The sequence below is a fragment of the Cyprinus carpio genome, chromosome A11, assembly GCF_018340385.1.
Source record: "Cyprinus carpio isolate SPL01 chromosome A11, ASM1834038v1, whole genome shotgun sequence".
Lineage (NCBI taxonomy): Eukaryota > Metazoa > Chordata > Actinopteri > Cypriniformes > Cyprinidae > Cyprinus > Cyprinus carpio.
In genome coordinates this window covers 10,077,557-10,091,840 of record NC_056582.1, presented here as the reverse complement: position 1 = coordinate 10,091,840, position 14,284 = coordinate 10,077,557, and the positions used below count along the sequence as shown (strand labels likewise).

The following is a 14,284-nucleotide window of genomic DNA, read 5'->3' as shown; positions in this document are numbered from 1 at the left end:
TATACGTATTTACATAATTATTTTGAATATAAAATAAATAAATACAATAGTACACATACAAATGCACAGGCAGGTTGACAGTTTAACCGTTCATTTTAGTGCAATGCAAATGAGCTGGACTCTTCAGGGTTGTTTAGTACAGTAAACCAGCAGTAGATTGGTCCACAGCATTTCTCCATGTGCAAATGCAGTATCTGTTTAAAAAAGTTTGTTTTTAATTATTAAGGAAATGCTGACTCCACAGAAATGGTGCACAGTTTTAAATGGCTGCTCTCTAATAACATGTTCCAGGATTTAACTAAAAAATAAGCAATAAAATGGCATAAAGAAAACATGAAAAAAAAAAAAAAAAAAAAAAAAATGTTAACCTTACAATCCCGTCAAATGATTACTTGACAAATGAAACATTATGAATAATAATAAACACATTACGAGATATTTTGGTAAATGTTTGGTATTTAAACCACTGAGTGCAAATTACTGCTCTAAAAGCATGTATGACTCGTTTGAAGGCACGTAAATAAATTAAAGCTGGGTCAAACTAGATTCCCTGAATCTTGTGTTTCTAATTGAGCGTTTTTTTTTTTTTTTTTTTTTCATACTTAAATGAGTAGTTCATCCAAAAATGAAAATATGCTGAAAATTTACTCACCCTCAGGCCATTCGTTTAGATGGCTTTGTTTTATCATCAGAATATTTGGAGAAATTTACTATTACATCACTTGCTCACCAATGGATCATCTGCAGTGAATGGGTGCCATCAGAATGAGAGTCCAAACAGCTGAAAAAGACATAATAATGAACAAGTAATCCACACATCAATGCATCAATTAATGTCTTGTGAAGAGAAAAAGCTTCATGTGTTATAAACAAATCTATCAAGAGGTTTTTAATTCAAAACTCTGCTTCTGGCTAAAATATGAGTTCTCTTTCCATAATATTGCTTTCTCCAGTGAATATTTATATATTTATGTGTATATATATTACTCTGATTCAGGAGAGAGATATGCACAGATAAAGCACTGTTTACAAGACATAAACAGTTCTAAACAAATATGTCTGTGGATTTTGATGTGAGAGGACAACAGTGGATGGACCTTTTCATTGGAGGAAGAAGATTTTGTCCAGAAGCAACATGGAATTATTTCTTAAAAACAAGCAGCTTTTAGTTTCACAAGATGTTAATTGATGCTCTGGATTACTTGTGGATTATTGCTATGTTTTTATCAGTTATTTGGACTCTCATTCTGAGGGCACCCATTCACTGCAGAGGATCCACTGGTGAACAAGTGATGTAATGATAAATTTCTCCAGATCTGTACTGATGAAGAAAAACACACCTACATCTTGGATGGCCTGAGGGTGAGTACATTTTTAATCAAATTTTCATTTGTGGGTGAGCTGTTCCTTTAAAAGGCAAGTAAAGTATGTAAAGTAAAAGGGACATTATTAGTTGCTCTCAAAACCCTCAATTCCCCCAAAATAGTTAACAGAGAAACAACAATATTAGTGCAAATGCAGAGAACAAATACACTGGCCGCCAGAATACCAAAAAAAAATGTTAACATACCATTACCATGACACACTCCATTATGAGATCATATCCCTGCACTTTGTCTAGCTTATATATTTGCCATCCTGGCTCCTCATTGGTGGAATGTCACCCAATCAAATTGCAAACTCGACTCACACCTCTTAAAGACTTGCCTGTGTTCACCTTGAATTTATAAACTATAAACTAAAATGATAACTCTGATCTATGATAGCTGTCACTCACAAAACCTTTAGAACTTTACAAACTATACCACTACTGTAGTGCTGGAACATTTCTTCTAATATCAGAACCATCATTACCCTGAATTCTCGTTTTGTTGACTTGACCTGTCTTAGTTCAACTTTAATTGGTTTACCTGTACAAAAAAAAAGTGAAAAAAAAAAAGTAAAAAAAAAAAAAAAAAAAAAATTACAAACATTTTTGGACCAAATATCTAGTTCCATTCCTATTTTTCTACAGATTCTGAAACTAATACCCCTGAGAGACTCTCACAGTAGCACATGCTGCTGGTGCTTCCTTTCAGCTTTCTCTTTTCAATCAGACATCTACAGTAATAGAACGCTTTGCATTATGAAGTCTGACTCCATGTTGTTTTTGAGTCACAGCATTTTTCCTTTTTCAAAGGTCACTGCTTACTATCTGTAAATGGTGGACTAGTCTTTAGTATTAATAAGCAAATAAAATATATTCTAAAAATATTTTTGAAACGTTTCAAACATCATGTTGCTTCAATAAATGAACCTGTTTTGAGTCCTGACTTCCATCTGTCCTCTTGGGTTTATGTGACTAGAAATGTAAGTGATAAACCTGCTGGTGTTTTTGCCAGAACAAAAAGTCTCGGCCCTGCAAGCTCCTTGACTTTTTTTCTCATTAATCTTTCTAGAACCATTTTTGAATGTTATCAGAGGAACAAAAACAATAACTTAGTATTGGCCTGAAGAAATTCCTCTGGTGAACCTCAGATTAATAGTGCAGTTAATAATGATACCCTATATTTCTCCCTTTAAAAACTTCTGTGTTGACCAGAAGACCTCAGGATTTGTGTCGTATTTTGACATCATGAGGTGTAGTCTCTTTCCAGATGTCACTTCTGGTCATTTTCATTCTCAAACAGGTCGAGTCCACTTTGTACAAGTTTGTCAGCTGAACTGATGGCGCTTGAAACCAGAGAGAGGGACTGGTTGACGCTGTTGTGCCAGGGGACATCCAGGGCATCCTTCAGGATAGAGAAGTGTGAAGTTTGACTGCTCAAGCAATAGAGAATGTTCCTGTGAGAAACAGAAATAAAAGAAAGCGGCATATTCAAATGAAACACAAGGTTATAATTACTGAAATAAATTTGAGTAACATTATTAATAAAACGAATATGAGATAAAGAAATAATACATTAAAAATAAATAAAACGAATATGAGATAAAGAGGTAATGATTTATAAATAAGACACAAAAAACAATAGTAAAAATAAAGGTTTATATAAATAGTTCTTTTAATGATTCACAGGAGAAAAAGGGCACATCCAAACATACATCCAAATAATCGAACATTAAGCCTCAAACATTAATAGCGGACCAAAAGGAACTGAACAGACAGGGTTTTTAAACACAAGGAAAGTAATGAGGGGAATGGAAACAGGTGGGGATTAATCAATTAACAAAACGAGGAACGGAGCATGACCACATAGGGATAACAGAAAAGGAACAGAAAGTCCATGACTGTGACAGTTCGCCCCCTCCCGGAACGGTGCGTCCTCGCACCGAAAGAGATAGTCCAGCGGAGGGAGGGTGGGGGTTCAGGAGGTGGGCGTGGGGCAGGCAAGGGGCGGGCAATGGAGAAGGAGCATGGAGCATGGTACCAGGGTGGAGTGGATGGAGGGAGGAGCCATGGAGGAGCCCGGAGCAGTAGGAGCCAGATGGATATCCAGAGGCCAGCCAGGATAGCGGCCCATGGTGGAGTCGACGGTGGGAGGAGCCATGGTGGAGGAGGGGCCGACAACACCAGGGGGCCGACTGACGGAGACTGAGCCGATGGTAGAGGAGTCCAAGACGGAGCCGAGCAACCGCAGAGCCAGGGTGACCCCGAGGATCCGGAGGGCCAAGGCGGAGCAGAAGGCTCAGGCGACCAAGGCAGAGGCGGGGCATCGGAAGACCGCTGCGGAGCCGGAGTGATTGAGGATGGAGGTCGAGCCGGAGGGAAGGAGGAGCCTGACAGAGCCGGAGGGATGGAGTGACGAGGCGAAGCCAGAGGAATGGAGTCCCGAGGCGGCGGATGGTCGACGACTGACCAAGGTGGAGCCGGAGGGACGAGGGAGCCCGGTGGAGCAGGTGGGATGCCGGGCCACGGTGGAGACGAGGGAGCTAGGAGCCAAGGCGGAGCCGCCGGGTCGAAGGACCGAGGAGGAGTCCAGGACTCGGAGGCTGGAGGCGGAGGCAGGGAATCCACACGCCCAGGTGGAGGTGGTGACTGGAAGTCCTGCGGCGAAACTCCGCGCCCCGATGGCGCGGACTGAGGGTGAGCTGCGGGACTGACTGGCACCAGCAGGGATGGCGAGGAACTGACTGGTCTAGGACGAGATGAGAGAGGGAGGATGGGAGGAAAGACAGAAGGATCTGGACTGGGCGGAACCAGCGGAAGAGGAGCAGAGGAACTGACAGGTCTAAGAGGAGGCGGGAGAGGGAGGATGGGAGGGAACACAGAAGGATCAGGGCTGGACGGAACCAGCGGAAAAACAGGAGAATCAGGGCTGGGCGGAACCAGCGGAGAAGAAACAGGAGGGTCAGAGCTGGACGGAACCAGTGGAGAAACAGAAGGGTCGAGGCTGGGCGGAACCAGCGGAAGTGGAGCCAGTGGAGAAACAGAAGGGTCGAGGCTGGGCGGAACCAGATCAGGGCTGGGCGGAACCAGCGGAGAAACAGAAGGGTCGAGGCTGGGCGGAACCAGCGGAAAAACAGGAGGGTCAGGGCTGGACAGAACCAGCGAAGGAACAGAAGGATCAGGAATAACCTCCCCAAACCAGTCTATTAGATCCATAATTTCTTCTGTATACTTCCCAGAAACCACATGCAGCTCACCCTCAGTTGCAGGAGTGTGGGCGGGGCGCTCCTCCACGCCCTCGATCTCCACTAAACGTCCCACGACGCACGGGGTTGCCGGCTCACACACCTGGTCAGTCGCGCTCTCGAGTACTTCCTCCCTGTCGGCGATAGGCTCGGGCTCTGCGGCTGCGGCGGTCTCTAGCTCCGTGCAGCGGGGGGGTGATGGCTGGCTGGTCTCTGGGTCGGGAGTGGGGCTGGAGATCTCCTCCTCAGCGGGGCAGACGGTGAACGGAGATCCGTTTTGCTCCAGCACCCACTCCACGAACGCGGCGAAATCCTCTCTGGGACCGTTCGCTGGGAGGCGTGCCTTACACCGCTCGCTCAGGCCAGCATAGTAAAACGCACTGAGCGAGCGGTCCGGGAAGTCTGTAAGGCACGCCAGATCGAAAAAGTCCCTGGTATGGTCCTTCAGCGAACGGTCCAGTTGCTCCAGGCATAGGGGAGTCGGACGCCTGGGATCTCCATTCCGAGAGGGGGCAAAACAAACAAAAAAAAACACGAAAAGAAAAAACGCCGCTAAACTGTTTTGGTCCGCTATTCTGTCACGCCCGGGCTGGCGTGCTGAGTAAAGCGCACGAAGAAGAAGGTATATATAAAGAGTTCTTTTAATGATTCACAGGAGAAAAAGGGCACATCCAAACATACATCCAAATAATCGAACATTAAGCCTCAAACATTAAACCTTAATAGCGGACCAAACGGAACTGAACAGACAGGGTTTTTAAACACAAGGAAAGTAATGAGGGGAATGAAAACAGGTGGGGATTAATCAATTAACAAAACGAGGAACGGAACATGACCAAATAAGGATAACAGAAAAGGAACAGAAAGTCCATGAATGTGAGTTGTGTTTTTTTTTATATACACAAGGAAATATATATATATATATATATATATATATATATATATATATTAATAACAAATAACAAAACCCTAGTTTGAGAAATGCTGCTTTAACAAGCTCTTCTGTTAAGCAATGTAATTTTTGGAGACAACCAATGTTGAATAACTTTTGGTTCTTTAGACTAGAACTCCAGACTGTATTCTGTCTAGTTACCTAATCTGCTCTAGCTGTGCTTTATGGCTAAAATAAGGTAGATTTAGGATATGCTGCATGTGCCTTGCATCATGCATTCAGGTACTTCAGTAAGAGGGTAAGGCATAATTTACTTATATGTCATCTACTGTACCAACAAGCACATGTTCAGATATAACAGAGCATAAATACATCACAAATACCAATGTATCTTAAAACAACCTTGAAAAACCTTGGAACAACTACTCTTTTTCAACTGTAATCTGCAGAGATATCGCCTGAACTCCTGCATGACAATTTCAACAGACTTTGGATCATTTTCTTCACAGTTCAGGGTCACATATTGATTTCTGTTTCTGGAGTCTTTTAACCAGTTTCACACACCTGACTGTAATAAATGAGGCAATTCTTTAAATTTAAACAGGTCGAGTGAAGTTGAGAATGAGCCTGTCACCTTCAAAAACCAAAGTTTATATGAGAACATCATAATGAACTTTATCTTGCTAAAAGGAAGGTAGAAATCACATAAGAACAGAGCTTGTTCTCCTGTCACAATGTCAGAGATAAATTTGGAGCTGGTATAAATGTGTTTGCTTACTGTTAACATTTTAACAGAATTATGAAGCTTTAAAAAGAGAGTACAGTGTAAGGCCTCCGAGCACATCTCAAACACTGCATCATTCTTAAAGGAACATTCTGGGTTCAGTACAATTTAAGCTCAACTGACAGCATTTGTTGAATGTTGATTACCAAAGGACATTTTGACTAACTCACTCCTCACCTTTCTTTCTTTCTTTCTTTCTTTCTTTCTTTCTTTCTTTCTTTCTTTCTTTCTTTTTCTTTCTTTCTTTCTTTCTTTCTTTCTTTCCTTCCTATGTGACTCGGGACCACAAAACCAGTCTTAAGTGTAAATTTTTCAAAACTGAGATTTATACATCATCTTAAAGCTGAATTCATAAGCTTTCCATTGATGTATGGTTTGTTACGATAGTAATAATATTTGGCTGAGATACAACTATTTGAAAATCTGGAATCTGAGGGTGCAAAAAAATCTAATATTGAGAAAATAGCCTTTAAAGTTGTCCAAATGAAGTTCTTACCAATGCATATTACTAATCAAAAATTATGTTTTAAAATATATACAGTTGGAAATGTACAAAATATCTTAATGAAACATGATCTTTACTTATTATCCTAATGAATTTTGGCATAAAAGAAAAATCTATAATTTTGACCCATACAGTCTATTTTTGGCTATTGCTACAAATATACCCCAGTGACTTAAGACTGGTTTTGTGTCCAGGGTTATATATAGCAAAACGAGTTCTCTTTCGCTGCTGATTGCATTTCAACAGCTTAAAATCACTTTTTTTTTTAAACCACAATTCTTAAAGATAAGTTTCCGTGACCATATAGCACAGGGACGTCACATGAGCGTGTAACCGCATTAGAGACCATAATCCAAAATCTCTACCAGTTGACAAATTCGTACCAGTTAATTGGTAGTTCAGGTTGTTCACTTTCCAAATCTTGTCCCTTTTTTACAATTTCAGTCATATCTTTTTACACCAATTGAGGTCTTTATAGATCTCACCATGAAGTCTTTGAGATTTCAATCTGGGTTCCCTGGTAACACCACATACTTTGTTTTTAATGGAGAAAGAGTTCTCCTGAACGGCAGCTCCAAATCGAGTTTAGCGTACGCAGCAGAGTCCACTGCGTGGAGAACTGCAGATATCAGATATCATCTATCATCTCTTACCTGAACCTGACCCCTTGAGGAACACTTACATGTTCAATAAAGATACAACTCAAAAGTTGACAGAAGACTCTGTTTAAAGAGATTATTCACTGAAAAAAAAAAGAAAAAGAAAAAAAATCCAATTTTGTCATGACTGACTTAGTCTTATGACATTTCAAACCCTTTTATTTCTGGCACTGATGACGAAAAGGGTTTCCAATGACTGTCAAGTTCTAAAAAAGTATAATAAAATGTAATAATGACAACCTGTGCGCTAGAATCCAAGTACTGTATCCTGAAGCCATATGAGGAAAATACCAAAATTAGGCTGTAGCTTTCAAACATCAGTTGTGTCATTTGAAAACGTGCATATAATTTGACACGCCATGATTGATTAGGAAATACACAAGAGCATCAGTGATGTCAAAAGTACATGGCATGACACTTATTCAGACAACATATCTGAAATTACAGAAATGTGAATGAGATTTGAAAGTTACATCAGAAAAGAAGATTTGTTTTAGAGAATAGTGACTTCAATTTTATCCTGTCATATAAAAGTTATGATATTGTTGAAGATTTGGAATATAGTCATATGGGCCACTTTTATGATACTGTGAGGGTGTTTTTTTTTATTATTATTGAAGCTTGACAGCCTTTAGTCACCATTCACTGTCATTGTATGGAAAAGAACAGCATGAAGATTCTGCTAAATGCCTACTTTTGTGTTACACAAAAGAAAGTAAGTCATACAGGTTTACAATGACATGAGAGTGTGTAAATGATACTGTAACAAAACTGTCATTTTGGGCTTCCTGTGACTGTCTATATTGTGCAAAGCAAAACCTCTTTTTCCAGTTGATTTTCAGTTGCAGTATTTACATCAGTTGGTTAAAACTGACTGATAAACAGAGAGGAAAGTGTATAAAACACAGGGGGTGAAACAATGAAGATCAGTGAGAGGGTATTAATTCTCACAAGCTAGAACCCAAAGAGAGATAATGAGCAGGTACCCTGACAAATCTCTCCGCACATTCATCCGTTTGCTTCCTCTTCTGTTAATTTAATAAAAACCACTCCAGGACATGTTGATTGCTGCTGATTACAGTTGCATTCAGCTTTGATAATAACAGGGCCCTCCTTCAGTCCAGATTAGCAAAACCAACAGACGCCGACAGCGGCGTCAAGAGAAAAGTCAAAGCAGAAATGCAGCACCCGGGGTGTGTCGTAGACCTTGAGGATCAATGGAAGATCAAACAAGCATTCACCCAAACACAAAAAGGAGAAATAATCAGAACATCCACTTTGAATGCATGCTGTGTTGTCGGCCACTCCATTATGGATCAAGCTGCAACACAGTTTCTATCAACAACAGAGGCACATCTGAAAATCCCAGTTGAGAAGAAGTGTTTGAGGACACTGGCTGAAGATCAGCACTTTATTCTGCTGAGCTGAGGAGTGAAATCACAGTCAACTTAGGGATTTACTTCTATTCCCCGAAAGACGATGTTTTTTTTTTTTTTTGTGTGTGTTTTTTTGGTGTCCCAATAGTGTTTTACTACATAATTTTGGCCAAAGTTTGGAGATCTAGATCTCCCCCACTGAGAAGGTCATAAGAAACCATTAACTCCATAACACAGGCCTGCACTTCTTAATATTGTGCTTGACCCTTTGTTCACTCCTCTTTGCATTTTTAAGCACCTAATCGTGGCTGTTGTCAGGGGGAACAACCAGGAACATTGGCTTTAAAGAAGACACAGTTTGTTCATTTAATTTGCTGACCTTAGATGCTTTTGTATATATGAATACTCTTGACTTATTGACCTGCATTGTCAGATCATTCAATCCCAGTGCTGCTCTCTGTGATGGCAAAAGTTGATAACATCAGCACAATATCTAAATGATGGTGACTTTAGTCCACTGACCCACGAATCTCCCCTTAGGGGTATCATGGGACTATAGGCTGTATCATGGGACTAAAGGCTAATAAATTCCTATAGACTTCTACTATAATATTGTGCTAATTATGGTCTTTTACTATGAACAACCAATAATCTTTATGATCATGAATGTTTTATGAACCTGGGGGCAATTCTGTGTAAACTGTATCTGTACCATCCAAATATAAGAGCAAATACAGCTTTTTATAAATGCAATATAATTGTCATCCTAAGAAATTAGCATTTCTTCACTGTAGCTCAATATTATTGCATCTCTGAGAGGAAAGAGATGATTTTATTTTATTAATGTATTTGTTTATTTATTTTATGTTTCATTTTCAAGATGAGGCACTTATGTCTGAGGTAACACAATTTGAGAGAGATGCAAATTAGCATGTATCTCAGCAGCATCTGCCCCAGTAGACCATGGGAAAGTAATGTCATTATTCACTCCCTAAAGAAAACACAAGCAGGATACTTTTGGAGTAGTGCATCCAAAAACACTTTTTCCTTAAGCCAGTAGGTAGGTACTATGAGAAGTGGAAAAATTGTCCAACCTAACAACTAATTTTTGGTTCCTTACCTGAGAATGCAGAAATCTTCTAAAGGCAAGGTGCTTGTCATCTGCTTATGTATATGTATTAATAAAAAATAAAATAAAAATCCCCTGTTAAACTTTATATTATGTTTTTTCATTCTAAAAGATGCCTCAAGTCTTTAAATAATAATCACACTCATAGATTGTAAATACGCAAACTGTGTGAGGAAAAAAGTAGGATAGTCAGGTCTTTGTGCAATATATGCTGTTTTTTTCCCTTAAAGTAATTTCACAAAATGTTGGCAGGTTTAGCACATAACACTGTCTTTTCGGTTCTCACAATAAACTTTTTATTCAGCTTTCATTCACGCCTAAACACTCAATAATTAATACCGCTCTGTTTTGAGGTATATCAAAGTTTCCACCAAATGTTTCACCTCTTTTCACTTCCTTAGAAACTTATATAATACATCACGCTTTGCATGAAAGATTTCATGTTGTAAAAATGTATGGATTGAAGAAACTTTTAGCCGCAATGCATGTTCCACGTTTACGATCATGTAAGCCACAAGTGTAAAACAGTTACCTGGAAAAGCCGGGAGGTGGATTCGGGATAAGGAAGCTTTTTTCCAGATCTCGTAGGACATCATTGAGCATCCGTACATGGGAGGGATCTCTCTCTTTTGGGTCATTGGCAGGAAGCATGACCTCAGATTGGAAGAAAGCTGAGTTCTCTCTCAAAGATGCAGCCACATTCAGCAGGTCTTGCCGCCTTAGTAGGTCATCTGAAAAATATAATACAAGAATGAATGTAAGAATGCAATTGCATTCTATTCATTATATATATATATATATATATATATATATATATATATATATATATATATATATATATATATATATATATATATATATATATATATATAGTGGAAGTTTTGTCTCTGAAAATAAAAAATGAATCTGTGTAGTAATCTGGTGTAATTTACTCAGAAATTGCTAATAAATACCCCCCCAAACTTATGAAGAAATAACAAGTGACAGTGAATTAATTTTGTTTTTTTAAGTAGAACGTCTGAAACAGTATGTTTATTTATTTTTTGTTTATTTTTAACAGCAATAAACTTGATTTGATGACTTTCTATTTTTAACATCAACATTAAATTTAACACAATTGTTCCAGGCACTGAACAGCATAATTCTTATCATTTGTAGATAGAATACCATGGATGACCAAACTGGGCTTAATGCGTTGCAGACGCTATTAACCACACCAACCCATCATTCAAAGTAGCGTTTATCTAATTTCACTTCTTTCTAATGGACATAATTGTCTCAGACGCACCCCTCGGCTGTGCACTTGACTTCACTTTGTTTTGACAGCTTATGTGCAACGCTCAAAACTCCAGCAAAGCACTGGTTCTCAAAATTAAACAACATAATATTTAATGCCAAATCCATAAAAAGATCCACCCCTGGCATACCTCCATATGCCCGGAAACAAAAGCTAACAAATGAGTCAAATACATGCATATTCATCCAGGTAAACAAGGGATGTGTTAAAAAATGTGATGTGATTGCAAATAGCCTATAGTATCATGTCAGTATAGCATGACTTCTAACCACTTTGTTGTTGGTTAAAGTGAACCTTAGTTTTAATGCTTGAATTCAAAAGAACACATTTAAAAACTGGCATGTTTCTGCTGTCTTTCTGTCTTTTCTTTGCTTACTCAAGCATCCATCTATCATGCGTTGAGCTGGAGCTGTTAAGAGCTGTACAACCACTCAAAGATAATGCCAGGCCTGTGACGGGTGGGTGTGCATTTTAACAAGCTAGTTTATAGTGTCACTAAGAGGACGATTGTTTCACACATATTATTATTATTTTTTTTTTTTTTTTGTGATTCACTGTTTTCTAAAAAAATATTAATTTTATTAAAAAAAAAAAAAAAAAAAAAAAAATAGTACAGTACTTTTTCTTTACAGTACATTTAAACTTCCATAATTGTTTTTATACTTTCATTTTCTGAAATGATTTCACTCTTGAAAATAATCTGCTGGTTGTCCACTTTAAAGAGACCAACCTTAGGTCTGTATTCCAAAGCATTCATGAATTATAAGTTTGGATATCGCACTTTGTTCAAAAATGAGGGGTGACAGTTAAAGAGCAGGTCATATGGGTTTTCAATTTTTTTTTTTTTTTGCAGTTTGTAACGTAGCTCTCCTTCAATGTAAACAGTCCGCAAAGTTGTTAATTAAAAAAGTGCATCATAAAGATATTGTCTCTCAAATGAAAGAGTCTACTCTAAACCGCCTTAACGAGTTTTTTTTTTTTTAATCTTCTGCCTGTTACCTATATACGTCACAAGGTAACACATTTGATTAATCCCCGCCTGCCCGCAAAATACAAACACTCTGATCTGCCCACAAACACTTTCGCTAGTTAGTGTGTTTACATCATGTCTAACATAGTTCCCACACGTGCACCTCACATAAGTAAATAATAATAATGAATGCAATAAAGCTGTAAATAATTTGCCCAAAACTGTCCACAAGTAATCCACACAAATCCAGTCCATTTTATGAAGTGTTTGTATGAAACAAATCCATCATTAAGCTGTTTTAACATTAAACCTTCGCTTCCGGCTAAAATATCAGTTCAATCCATAACGCTGAATTTGCAAACAAACAGCTTTTCACTTAGTGACAATTAGTGACATGACATACAGCCAATTATGGTGACCCATATTTAGAATTTGTGCTCTGCATTTAACCCATCCAAAGTGCACACACACAGCAGTGAACACACACCCGGAGCAGTGGGCTGCCATTTATGCTGCGGCGCCTGGAGAGCAGTTGGGGGTTCGGTGCCTTGCTCAAGGGCACCTCAGTCGTGGTATTGCCAACCCCAAGACTCAAACCCACAACCTTAGGGTTAGGAGTCAAACTCTTTTACTACTAGGCCATGACTTCAGAAGATGTTAACCAATGGACTGAAGTTGTGTGGGTTATTTGTGGATTATTGTGATGTTTTTATCAGTTGTTTGGACTCTCATTCTGATGGCACCCATTCATTACAGTGGATCCATTTGTGAACAAGTGATGGAATGCTACATTTCCAGGATGATATCATACAGAAAAAAAAGTTTCAGATTCTACAATATTAAATAGAAAGTTTTTGTGATTTCTGAAGATACAATGGGTGAAGTCGAAAAGCATCATTATTAACTTGATCTGCAATGATCAGATCCCTGCTTTTATCACGTACTGTATTAGATACCCAACAACTAACAAATGGCACAATTAGCTCAGTGTTTTTTTAGTGGAGTGAAATAACTCCAGATGATGTTTGAATGAGTGCTGTGACTGAACAATGTCTGTGACTGTGCGTGTATTGCATTTTATAATGAACAGACACAATTCTTCTACACAATTATTTTTCAACACAGTGAAGTTTTTCACTTCAAAGCTAATGATACACATTATTTTTAAGCTGTGTTGATCAAATTATAAATGATATACTTTGATAGTTACATATTTTACAAATAAATATTCCCTTATGTTAGCTACTCTTTTTAGTAGTTTGTTACATTGCTAAATTTTTCAAAGAGTATAGCTTAACTTTGAAGTGCTGACTACAATTTTAATGTAGCTTCCCAATGCCAATAACAGCCTTAACAACGTATCTTGCAGTGAGTAAGTAACTTGTATTATTTCATATGTCTGGCAGTCTTCATTCTTCACTCTGCTGAGTCACTCAAAAATAATCTGAACATCATCGAGCTGTCTGAATCTGAAGGGAACAAAAGATCTCAAAGGTTTCAATTAGCCATGACTCTTTGATCTCAGAGAGAGAGAGAATGTCCCAACTAACAAGCATCCATTATCTCTATTTACTTGTATACAAACAAATTAAAAGTTTGGATACTGTGCTGTCCAAAAGTTTGGACTTTGTACTAACTGATTGATTAATCTATTCAGCAGTAGGGAAATAGCGAGAAGAATAATGAAGTGCAGTAAATGGTAAAACTGTTTGCTTTACAAACCACTGTGTTCATAAATAAGATAATACATTAAAATAATATGGTAAGACACACTAGTTTGAACTATCCTGCAGTAAAAAAACAAACAAACAAACAAACAAACAACAAAAAAAAAAAAAAAAAACGCTGTTTTGTACAACTAAAAATACTCTGTCCTGTAAATTTTAATAAAATAGCTTAGATGCTGAATCACTACACTATATTTCTCAACAACTATATTTTCTTAAAATAGTTGTTTTTGAAGTAACTAAACTCACAGCTCCATTGTTTGTAGAGAGACATACACAGATCCAGGTAATTCACACTTGCAACTTTCATCTCTCTCCCTCTTTCTCTCTCTAT

At 38.3% G+C, this 14,284-nt stretch overlaps 1 protein-coding gene across 1 annotated transcript in view; it reads right to left on the bottom strand.

The window, feature by feature from the left end:
- Positions 1-1,280: 1,280 nt before the first annotated feature.
- The window catches only part of LOC109055094 (inactive N-acetylated-alpha-linked acidic dipeptidase-like protein 2), a 261,704-nt gene continuing 248,700 nt past the window's right edge, over positions 1,281-14,284 (bottom strand). Inside the window, exons 13-14 of the mRNA XM_042766172.1 lie at positions 10,489-10,687; positions 1,281-2,823 (exon numbers count right to left, since the gene is read on the bottom strand). Coding sequence (XP_042622106.1) covers positions 2,640-2,823; positions 10,489-10,687 — 383 coding nt within the window. The 3' untranslated portion in view covers positions 1,281-2,639. The remainder of the gene's footprint in view (positions 2,824-10,488; positions 10,688-14,284) is intronic.